Raw genomic sequence first — 13,012 nt, 5'->3', positions numbered from 1 at the left:
TGATGATCAAACAGTACTACTAAAATATCATATTGCAATTAGTTGAAAAAGAAGGGAATATAAAAGTAATGTTTCTTCACCTTGATCAATAAATGTATTTAAAATTATAAAATTTGTATTTTTTAATAAAATACAATGATCATCCAAGTTCTGAGGTGCAACTTTCTTAGCGTTAAGGTGGTCACCCCATTTATGAGCTGCCATGTGTCTATTTGGGTACACTGCTCCATCTGCATGTTTCCAGGGATACTTAGATAACAAAACAAGATGTGGGGAAATCATCAGTTAAAACACAACCAATGACGGAATGTGAGAATCCTACCCCAGGAAAAATCAATGTTTTAGAACTAAAATATATGGTTTCAAGGCAGTGAATAATACTAATACAGTAATAACGTTATTGGCTTTGTCTCTCACTAACTACCTTAATGGTTTTCGCAGCCACCGTGGTGCTGGAATTTAGTCTGGAGAGAGTTCTTTTATGTGCCAGTGAATCTAAAGGCATGAGGCTGAAGTATTACTCAGCCAGGATTGAACCTGCCAAGTTGGGGTCAGAAGGCCAGCGCCTCAACAGCCACAAACACTCAGCCCGGAACAAGGCAGTGAAAAAATTCCTGAAATGCTCTGCCACATTTTGGAAGCCTTCTCTACTACATGTTACAGAATGCTTAGGTAGTAGAAGACAAAGCAATTTTGTGCCATCACTGTGAACGTTTTGGAACTGATTTAACTGAAACAGAGCATTCATGAGACCTGAACCTTTTGTGGTAAAAGTGATGTTCCGAACCAATATGCCAATACCCTGCAACAGATGTTAATGCTTCTCATACAATGGGAAGCAGTGCGATTCATGCTCGAACATGTCGACTGTCTGTAGCCTCATGGTAAAGTCTCGGTGTTTGTCCACACGTCTCGTCCACAAACAGAATGAGCCTCCGTGGCTCAGACGGCAGCGCATCGGCCTCTCACCGCTGGATACCGTGGTTCAAATCACGGTCACTCCATGTGAGATTTGTGCTGGACAAAGCGGAGGCGGGACAGGTTTTTCTCCGGGTACTCCAGTTTTCCCTGTCATCTTTCATTCCAGCAACACTCTCCATTCTCATTTCATATCATATATCAGTCATGAATAGATCACTTTGGGAGTGGCGACCCCATCGTACTAATAGCCTATATCCATGTTTCATTCATTGCATACCTGACCCGGTCAAAGACTGGAAAACAGGTTGTAGGTTTTCATTTTCACTTCCATAAACAGAATGTGCGCTTTGTTATTCATGAACAAGCAATTGCCTTCAAACAATACACCAGTCTGACCTTTTCTCAGAGTAGGTTAATACATGAAAATTGACTGGCAAAACTTATTCATCACAACGGTACAAACATAATGAGTGAGCAGGTGTTACCTAGACTAGTTAATTGGCTACCTTTGTAATGCTTGGAACTCTTCATCAGTCTTTTTGCAGTGAGTTGACAAGTGCCTTTTCAGTGAAAATTGTCTCGTAAAAGAACTCTTGCATACTATACATATAAAAGGCCTTTCTCCAGAATGAGTAAGCATATGTTTCTTGAGCGATGTACGCAGGGCAAACGTACTCTCACAAATCTTACAGCAATGTGCCCTCTCCCCTGAATGAGTCAACACATGGACCTTAAGATAGGATTTCCGAGAATACGTATTCCTACAATCATTACACCGAAATGGTCTTTCTTTAGAGTGAGTCAACTTGTGTTCTTTAAGTTGACACATTTCCCGAAACGCTTAAGAACAATCCGTACACCGGTATGGCCTTAATCCATCATGTATTAACATATGTCTTTTTAGACCAACTCTTTGCGAAAATGACATATTGCACTCTGTACAACAGTATAATTTTATTCCAGTGTGCGTTAGCGAATGGCGAATCAGATGACTTCTTCGACTGAATGTCTTGCTGCAACGACCACATTTATGCAACGTTCCTTTGGTCAGTATAACGACGTTCTGCGCACTGAAAAAGAAAACATTTCTCACAAACAGAACACAAAGAGGCATAAAGTTAAAGAGAAAATCAATATAGATATGAATATATTTCCTCTTATGTTGCAATGTCACCTGATGCCTTAAAAGCTCAACATGGCATATATGCAAAAGAGATTTTACCTGTTTGGTATAGATCCTCTTATCAGAGTTCATTATTTGTATCTCTGCTTTCCAAGCTATCATATATGTACATTTAGTCATTCCTTGCAGATTAACTCGGCAATGATAGCAGTATAGTAGTCGTAATGAACGATCTTTGGTTCCAAGTGTCTTCATGCTAATTATGTGGAGTGAGGTGGACACTTTACACCATTAAAATGAAATCAGTACCACAATATTGTTTAACATAGCACATACATAAGCATGGATATTTGATAAAAATGAAGTGTGGGAGCAAATTTGATAGCTCTGTGTACTATATTACAATACTAAATCCTCTTATACTGGTTAAAAATTGAATAGAACAGATCAAATCAATAATACATAAGCATTCATCTTCCTGCAGTAAATGCAGGTTGCAATGAAGCGTAAGTAGAGTACCTAGAAGAAAGCTGGACCAGAGTTTCGATAGAAGAATTCTGGACCAGCGGCAGCCACTGCGCATGCCCCGTGCGCTTCACTCCCTGAAGGGGCCTCTCACTTGGCAAGGCGTGTGTGGAATGTTAACTACACATACTGCAAGGTCTTAATGTGAGAGGTAATTAATTCTTGAAAGGTGTGGGGGGGCAAGGTGCTGTGACTGGATTTTGCTGGAGTAGCTTTCACTGGCTAAGGGGGTCAACCACATGTAGAATGAGGACAACACACTCAGAGGTCTTTATGTAAGAGGTAATTAATTTTCTTGAAAGGTTACTCTTGTGGGCAAGGTACAGTAACTATGTGGCAACTGGATTTGCTTTAATAGGTCACTTGCTGGTGAAAGCTGAACAGGATGTTAGTTTATGTAAAAAAAATGATCCCTCACTCCTCTCTTACTAGAGGGGTGAGGGGGAAACACTAAGGAGTGCTACAGTGCAGCTGTTACTAGGCAAGATCCGCTTTCTAACTTGTTGAAGGTTATCTCTGTCACGAACAGGATGTTTATTGTAGGTTGTAATTTTGAGTGAAGGTGAACTAGTGACAAGTCCAGCCTACTGGTGAGGAGTGAAGGTGGTGGCAGGGAGTATTTAAGGAGCAGAGCACAACATGAAAACTATCATCTAGTGGGAAGAGTTCTCTACTACTACTACTTTTCTTTCCTCTTCAGTAAGTGTAAGTTTATTTAGTTTGTTAATTTTAAAAAAGATATAGCAGTTTCAACAAAATGGATATGTTAATGAAATTAAACAAAATTGCCAAGGCACCACAATTTCATAATAGAAAGTTAAGTGAGTTGCAACTTAACCATCCATTTAAGGTTAAAGCGCTGAGAGCGGTAGAAACAAGATTTGGGAGGAAAATAATCGTTGATATAGAAGGGGAAGATGAGGAGACTGTGAGTGTTTTCCTGCCGGCGCAATTCTCAAAACTTACAGCAGAAGAAATAGAAGAAATAAATTCTTTAAAAAACAACTTGAAAATGATGTACAGAGGCATGGAGAGGGGCTACCATCAAGTGTGCTTCCTACAGTAGAATGTCATCAGTTACGACATCTATTTTAACTAAGTAAGTATGCAGAGAGTATTTTCGTTCTTAATGTAATTTTTTTTTTCGCCGTATTCGCATAATTGTTTTGTTAATTGAAAATAGTATGTGGTGTTTCTTTTCAGGTCCGAGGTGGTAATATGATGAAGTGGAAGAAAGTTGAGATTAAACCAGGAACTGAACATCAAGCATATCCAAGCATACAGAGTCGTCGTCTTCAAGTACATCGAGAGGAGGATGTGGTCGCTACTTCACAGCCTGTTGAAGATGAAGCGGGACAACTGAGCGCACAACAAGAACAAGAAGTGAGTGCTAATTGTATTGAACTATGGAACAGAGGGGGTTCTCTTTTTAATTATACAGTATATGTGACGAACCTGAGTAAAGCTTATGAAAGCCAGCAGGAAGTGACAGCTGCTGTAGTGCGATTTCTTTTGAGTGAACTTTCAAGTAATGAACATTTTCTACTATTTCTTGGCTATAATACATTCGAAGAAATTTATAAAATTGAATTTTCCTTTTCGTCACAAAATTCAAATTACATTTCCTATTACCGTAATACATTGCTAGGGAAGCTTCAGGAGGAGTTTCCTAGCGAAGCTGTACACTGTTCACGCGATGCAGAAGGTAGTGACCTAGCTCGATGGTTATACTGTGTAATGACGGATTGTACATTCTTGATAAGTCGTTGCTACAGCAACTGCTGGACTTGTCTTGAGATTGCTGAAAAATTTAGCACCAAATCGTAATTCTTTTTTTTTTGTAGTCATGGAGTATCCTTCGAGCAGCAAACGTAGGAAACTAGACATTAATTTACAGACAGATGAAGATGCGGGTAGAATGCAAACTCATTTTGATAGAGCGTTTGAACGCATTCGCGCGTTTATGAGGGAGGTAAATGGATCAATACTAATTTCATATCGGTTCGAACCTAGCGACGAGCGAGAAGAAGCTCAGTTCAAGCTGATTGAAAATCTTAACGAGCTAGAGGAAATGCGTAATCAGATGTTAGAAATTTATTTTCACGCTCGCGCTGTTAATGGACTAACTTTTCAGATAGAAGATTTGTCTGCTTTCCAGTGTAAACAAATCGAGGAAGCTTTTCGGCGCAGAGTGTACACACTAGCGGTGGTAAATGTTAACAATGATTTCTTACTCCCCGAAGAGTTCCTAGATAAATCTTACGTGTGGTTTAATAAATACGTGAAGGAAGCACTCAAGACACAAGCATTAAAAGTAAATACCGTTCTCTGCACACAACATGTCCTTCACGATAAAATCGATAACAATTATTTTCATTCAAGGAACGCTGAAATTACTGAAGCTACTAATTTAAGAGAATGGTACAACGAACATGTAACGAGACCGATTCTGAAAAAATTATCAGAGTTCGAGGCTCGTGATTCGGGATGGTCTCTGCTACGAATTCGCGAATTGCGGATAAACATTAATAAAAATGTAGGTTTTCACGTGGGCAAGTCGCCAACTAGTCTAACGTTGCCTACAGCAATTCGAAACAAGAAAGCAGTTATTAATCTGCGGAACACACGAGATGCTTGCTTTGCGTGGAGTGTAGTTGCTGGCTTAGTTCCAGCTAAACATCATGTAGATCGCATTTCTTCTTATCCACATTATAATGCAATTTTAAATTTAAAAGACATACCAATCCCGATGGAAATGAGATACATGAGAAAATTTGAAGATCAAAACGAAATCTCCGTGAATGTATTCGGAGCGCAGTATGACGAGAACAACTGGGTGTGCATAGGACGGAATGATGACAAAAAAGAGTTTACTCTTGTACCATTGTACATTTCACATAAAACGTGTGAAAAGATCGTAGATCTTCTAATGCTTCAGATTGGCGACAGTGAGAAGTATCACTTTTGTTTGATTAAGAATCTTCCACGTCTTGTGCGCTCATCTCTTACGAAGAACCATAATAGAATTTATATTTGCAGACGGTGTTTGTCTTACTTTTCTAATAAGGAAAAATTAGCTTTGCATACTAATAACTGTATACAATTTCCGGTGGGCAAAAGTATAATGCCTTCGGATAGCGAACGGCTAGTGTACTTTACCGAGTATAAGGTTAAAGAGCCAGTGCCTTTTATTGTGTATGCTGACACAGAATGCATACTGAAACCTGTGTCTACTTGTTTTCCAAGTGATGACACCTCACATTCAACTCCAATTCACGAACATGTGCCATACAGCGTAGCATATTATTTACACTGTAGTTTTGACAGAGATTTGTGCTCTTTCAAACTCTATCGAGGTAGTGATTGTGTAAAATGGTTCGTAGATGAGATGTATAACTTGGTGGACACGCTTGCGCCCTATTATTTTGATACGAAACCAATGTTAGCATTAACTGTTGAGCAAGAAAATGAATTTCTTTCGTCTACATTATGTCACATATGTGAGAAGGAAATTGCAGATAATGAAATTAAAGTTCGCGATCATTGTCATTTAACGGGTGTTTACAGGGGATCAGCACATCAATTGTGTAACTTACAGTATCGTAAAATTTCTATCTTGCCGGTAGCATTCCATAATTTGACAGCCTATGATGGTCATTTCATAATTAGAGAACTGCATAGGAAGGGAGGGGATGTTGTGACAAATCACAGAACGAACATTAAACTATTAGCAGTGAACATGGAACGATACAAAGGATTTTCAAACTTTATACGTTATAACCAAAGACAGTGTGTTGAACTAAGATTTATAGACACTTACAACTTTATTCCTTTTTCGCTGGACAAAATGTCGCTATTACTTAGTGACGAGTCAAAGCTTGTAACGAGACGGTATTTCACCGATGATTTACAGTTTAAACTCGCTTCTCGGAAAGGGATATTTCCATACGAATATGTTACTAGTATGGAGGTGTTAGACGACACTAGTTTACCGTCAAGGAGTTCATTCTTTAGCTCTTTAAAGGGTGAAACTGTTTCGGAAGAAAACTACGCGTTTGCTCAGCTTATTTGGAATAAGTTTAACTGTAAATCGTTGGGTGAATATTCTGATCTTTACTTGAAAATCGATACTTTACTCTTGGCCGATGTATTTGAAAACTTTAGATTGAGTGGAAAAGAGACATATGGTATTGATGCCGCTCATTTCTACACGGTACCGTCTATGGCATGGAGTGCTATGAAGAAAATAACAGCTGTCCAGCTAGAATTACTTCAGGATATCGACATGCTGCAGTTTTTCGAACGCTCCATACGCGGTGGTAATGTGCAATGCGTTACGCGGCATGCAGTAGCAAATAACAAGTACATGTTAACATACGATGAGTCCAAACCGGAATCATACATAATGTACTTTGACGTGAACAATTTGTATGGATTCGCTATGCAACAGTTTCTTCCAACGGGCGGCTTTCAATGGGTCGAAAACGTTGAGAATTTAGACATTATGAATGTAGGAGATGAAGCAGATGTTGGGTTTATGGTAGAAGTTGATTTAATCTACCCGCTAGAACTTCATGATAAACATGCCGATTATCCATTGTGTCCTGAAAAATCTACGAAACTAATGAGCACTCTTTACAACAAGGAACGGTATGTTCTTCATTATAGGCTATTAAAACAGTGTGTAGAATTAGGTATGAAAGTAGCTCACATTTACAGAGCGATTCAGTTTAATCAGAGCGCATGGTTAAAATGCTACATTGATTTGAACACAGAGAAACGAAAGTTAGCAAAAAATGAGTTCGAGAAAAGTTTCTATAAATTAATGAATAACGCAATTTTTGGTCGTTCATTAATGAACGTAAGGAAGCTGCGCGACGTCAGATGGGTCACACAGTGGAAGGGACGTTATGGTGCTGGTACGTTGATCTCAAGAGCAAACTTCAAACGTCGTATTATAGTAGACGAACAGTGTATGGTTATCGAAATGAAGAAACTTCAAATTCATCACAATCAACCGGTTTACCTCGGTGCTACAATTTTAGATTTGTCAAAAATGAAAATGAACGATTTTCACTACAACGTTATTTTGAGAAACACAGAATCAAACTCACAACTACTCTACACTGACACCGACAGTTTAATATACAATTTTTCATTTGATATATATGAGTTTATGAAGGAAAATTCAGTTTTGTTTGATACAGGAAATTATGATGAAAATAATCCTTTCCAAATTGAAAGAAAAAATTCAGGTGAAATAGGTTTGATGAAGGATGAAAACGGTGGAAGTATTGTTGAAGAATTTGTAGGTTTGAGACCAAAGATGTATGCTATTAAGTTGTGTGAAAAAGAGAAACCTACATGTAAAGCTAAGGGTGTCAAAAAAAATGTTGTCGATCACCTTACAATTGATCAGTATAGACGTTGTCTGTATGAAGGTGAACAAGTGACCAAACTACAAGTGTGCATTACTTCCAATTCTCATTCTGTGTTCACGGTTCGTCAATACAAACTAGCACTCACAGCTAATGATGACAAAAGGTACATCACAGATAACAAAATTAATACATTACCATTTGGACATTACAGTCTTGCAGAGAAAAGAAGTATAACTAATGTATAGCTATCTTGCAAAGTAGGTTTGCTTTTTTTGTGAACACCTCCTCCACTTTGTCATCAGTTTACCCCTCTGTATGTAAAATAATGTAATTTTCTCTGAAGGTGAATATTAAGTAATAAGAGGAGAAGCTCCTATGATTACTTTAATCATTTTTTATTTTAGAGAAACTTTTGTTTCATTCTGTAATTAATGAAAAAAAAAATGTAAGCTTATAGAATTTCAAACTAGATAAACATTTCACTCGCTGTTTCTTTTATTCAATGTATTGTACTGTATTTATACTTTTAAAGTACATTGCATACTATTATATTTATTTAATTATGAAAAAAAAAGGAATCTTATAGAATTACACTCGCTGTTTAAGTACATTGTATACTATTGTACTAACTAGTATTGTACTGTAAGTTAATTTTCTATCATTTATATATTAAAGTGCATTGTAAACCTTTATTTAATCTTTTTTCTTTTTCGAAAAAAATAAAAACTCTACACTAGATGATCAAAAAGTTTGATTTTCTTTCAAACTATCCTGCGCAGCCTCTCCTTTTATTCCTTGTACTCTTAACTAAAGTAGGAGTAGGAGAATGAAAAAAAAGAGAACATATTTCTTTTTTACAATCAAGTTTATTGAATAGGAAACTACAGAGGTTTTTCAAAATATAAACTTCTGATTGAATTTGTAACTGCAACCACGAGGAGAGATCTGCAGAGACTGAATCTTCTACCGCCACCAGAGGAGAGTCCTGCAGAGGGGAAAAAAAGAAAGAAAAATTAGTTGATAGCAGCATAAAACAGAAAAAGCAAGCAAGAAAAAAAAGGAAACTATTTTTTTTTCTTTACCTTAATAATTGATGAAATAGTAACTAATATCAAGCTCAGACGTCGTTGTTGTTGTTGTTGTTGATCCCACTATGAGGAGACACCTGCAGAGGAGAAAAAATAAATAAATTAGTTAGAAGCAGAATAAAACCGAAAAAAAAACAACCAAGGAAAAAAGGATGGTATTATATCTATATTTTTTTTCACCTCAATAATTGATGTATTAGTAGCTGATATCAAGCTCGGACGATGTCGTTGTTGTTAGCTCCTGAATCCTGACAAGCCTGGTGTAAGTTCGCCTTCAGATGATCTGGTAGATACTGCCAGAGCGCACTTAACTGATGTTGTTCGTAAATAGATAATATGTTTTCAGGGAAGAAAGCCCACTCAAATTTATTGAATCTGCTCACACCTTCTTTCTTAAATTTGTTTATCACTGAACACACTATTCTCATCACACCATCTGTCGATTTTAGCCAACTATGAACTGCGTGAACGTTGAACATAGCACAGCTGCCTGAATGTCTTGCAACATGTGGTAAATGGCGCGGACAGTCAACAGGGAAACACTCGTTACGCATTGTTCTTAAATCAGGTACACCTTCTATAGTGTTCAAGTCAATTATGCATGTACGAGGATACTCTTGCAGTGCTAATAGACGTAACTCATTAACACAGTTGCACACAACCAGATATTGGTATTGTTGTTCACTGAGAAGATTGAAAAACGACGTAAGCGTGAAATCTAAATTAGGTACACTCATACCTAATAGAGCAGTAGATAACACATTTGTAGACGAATCTATATTACAACAGGCTATCTCGTAACCTCCAGTAGGTAATCTCTGAATGTCAACTATCACTCCTCTGGGTTTTGCACTCATGGTGTGCTTGATATCGAAGAACTGAAGCAGAGAATCTTCACTCTCTCGTTTATATACACTATTAGCAAGGAAAAAAAAAGGAAGAAAAACTCGCGCAAGATTATTGGAAGAAAAATACTTCATTCGTTAGTGGTTTATAATTTATTATGCGATCATGAATAATAATGCAATGCAGAGTAGTGTTGGCTGGAATAGGTTCGTTCGTTTCAATTTCAACGCGAACATCTACAGAAGAAGATTTTATCGATTCAACCTGTTCCATGCAATTAACAACAACAATAGGACAATGCGAGTGAAATTCACTTCGTGATATGTTCGGTTCGGAACGATTATCATCAAGCTGATAGTACGCATTACGAAACTTGATGAACATATCATACAATTCACTGTAGTCACCATTGTTAAAATTAGCTACAGCCTTTTCATAGGGATAAAAGTTTGAATTTAAGAATACGCCAACGGATCGAATATTACAGTGATCGAACAGAGAAGAAGAAACATTAATTTTCTTACGATCGGTTTGGAAAGCAAGCATAAAAACTCTCGGTTTTTCTATTTGTGACGTAGTCATAACAGTCCAATTAATTTTCGTTGAATTTGGAATAGTAGGTAACTCGTGATAACTCCACGATCGAAATGCTACAGGAATAGAAGGATTTTTTTGGATTAACTTTATGCGTTTAACTTCTTCCTCGTCGGACAGTATTAGAGTTGGTAGCTTTATATACATTTTTCGTACTTTGACCTTAGCTGTATCTTCCGCGTTGGCTGAAAACAGTGCACATTTGTCATCTCTAGAACGAATAAAGATAAATTCAAGTTTACAGTTTATGAATGGTTTCCTGTAGTCTTCAAATAATCCACAAAGAAGACTCAGTGGGATAATTGCGTGGAACAGCTTTGTAGTTGCGTGGGCAATATTAGCTTCGTTTGGTGGTGTAGAAATTGATAGAAAATAGCCTGCATTTTGCAGCGCTAACATTTCATTTTTAGAATAAGAGGCGAAAGTTTTTATAGCACTAGTTGTGCCTACACGTCGTGTTCTTTCAATCTCTTTCCCATTCAATTCAATACGCATTTCATCGAAGAGATTTGCTGCAAAGTTTTGATCGGGAACGGCTGTAGCTGATGGTGTATTATCTGCGCTTGATCTAACTATTTCACCTTCGATGTGAACATCAGCTTCAGAGGGTAAAAATATATGTTCTTGGTTGTGTACAGGAACTCGAATTTCATCGTTGTTTTCATATTTCGTGCCAGCATATGGATGATAGCTGCTTACTTCCCGCCTAGCAACTCTGTTGTCAAATATAACTTTGTCCGTTACGTTGAACATATTTCTCCTTGATGTTAGCGTGATTGTACACAAAAAGAGACTAAAGTAGTTTTTGGTAGAGAATTAGAATTTATATGCTTTATCCTAGGGGGGTAGTCGGTAGCATTGTAAAGTGAATTCACACAAAAAGAGAGTGATGTTACCTTGATTACGCACACGAAAAGAGAGTAAAGTAGTTTCTGTAGGAGAAATAGAACTTATAGTAGTCGGTAGCCTAGCGATTGTAAAAAGTCTTTATTGTTTGTGGTTAATTTTTTCTTGTCGCGTACACGATGAGATTGTTTTTTTAGCTTTACTCTATATTTTACTACTCTAGCTGCTTCCTCTTTTAATCCTCGGTTTTTTGACTGGTTGTTGTAAATTACTACCATGATGTTGTTGTTCAACTGTTCCTTACTCGAATGATAGTACATAAGTGTACGCTTTATGTTATATATGATTACTGTATTTTTACTGGACGAATAATTAACTCTACTGTTACATCCTCATTTTGTAAGTCGATTGGGTTTTCGAACTGATCTTCGAGTACAACGGATATATGTTGAATAACACTAGTGTTTACCGGTAAGAAGCTTATAGTTGACGGTTGAACTACGATAGGATAGCCTGCTGGAACAAGCGGTTTAAAATTGTATAACGAATGTGTTTGTTTACCGTTGAGGTAGGAACCGGAACCTAACACGAGATTACAACATACACGAATCGAGTTCACGTTATTAATTTTAATAATCTCTCCTGAAATATGTAATTTATTAGCATCATATTTTCGGCGTGAAAATCCTAACAAATCAGCAATTGAATCGGATACATCAAAGTCTACGTCTAGGTTGGAGGACATTTTACAGCGAAGATAGGTCTTTTCGTAAGTAATAGTAATAAGTTTACTATCTCCATCTAGAGGGTCATTCTCCTCTTCGAGAATAGGAAAGTTGTTAATTATTGCTTCTTGAACTAGAGCTCCTATTTCCGAAAAAGTGTAACTACCTACCGGTAATGTGAGTACAGTTGTTTTGTCTCCCTTCATTTTAATACCAATCTGGTTATTTGTGCTATTAACGATTACGTTACCTATTTCATTCAGCTGTGATTCATGGTTAGCATATTTCTCATATACATTTAACAGATAACCTAAGCTAGTGCCAACACTGTTCGGTACATTGAAATCAATGTCAAACGGAGAATGCATAGTAGGTTTGTTGTTAGTAGTCGAGATAAAAAAACTAAGTTTTGGAGTGTACTCCCGCAGAAATAGTTTCACATTTTAATAGTTAGCAAACTTTCTATTTTTGCAACAAGATCTTCGAATTCATAAATGCCTTCTGCTACACTCAAAAGAATTTTTTTACCATTCAAATATATAGCAAACTTATTATTTTTACTAGTGACATTTCGAATACTATTAGATGTAAATAGTGCGGCAAGACCTATTTCATAGAAAGAAGCTCTGTTCAAATAAATCGGAGTTTCTAATACTACATCAATCTTCGAGCCTCTACCCTCGAGTGTAATCCGTCTTTCATACGGCATCGTGCACACTGAACACAAATACTAAGGTCTTGCTTTATTTATACAGTATAAAAATAGTAAACACAGATGACCACAAATTGATGAATTAAAAGTTTGATAAGAATGAAAATTATATCGAATGTAACAGTTTCTTAAATATTCTAATACCTCTTTAGGGGGACGTAAATTACCAAAACTATCGAAGTAGTAGACATACGCACCTCGTTTACTGAACGCAACCCAGTGCGAACCAGGTTTACTTATCGGATCTAAAT

General features: G+C 37.0%; 1 protein-coding gene across 1 annotated transcript in view; it reads right to left on the bottom strand.

The window, feature by feature from the left end:
• Nucleotides 1-921: 921 nt before the first annotated feature.
• Nucleotides 922-13,012, bottom strand: part of LOC136866945 (zinc finger and SCAN domain-containing protein 26) — a 95,999-nt gene continuing 83,908 nt past the window's right edge. Inside the window, exon 5 of the mRNA XM_067144034.2 lies at nt 922-1,991. Within this exon, the coding sequence (XP_067000135.2) occupies nt 1,763-1,991 (229 nt within the window). The 3' untranslated portion in view covers nt 922-1,762. The remainder of the gene's footprint in view (nt 1,992-13,012) is intronic.

This window comes from Anabrus simplex, chromosome 3 (assembly GCF_040414725.1).
Source record: "Anabrus simplex isolate iqAnaSimp1 chromosome 3, ASM4041472v1, whole genome shotgun sequence".
Lineage (NCBI taxonomy): Eukaryota > Metazoa > Arthropoda > Insecta > Orthoptera > Tettigoniidae > Anabrus > Anabrus simplex.
Note: the sequence above shows the minus strand (reverse complement) of the source record. Positions and strands in the feature narration are given on the sequence as shown.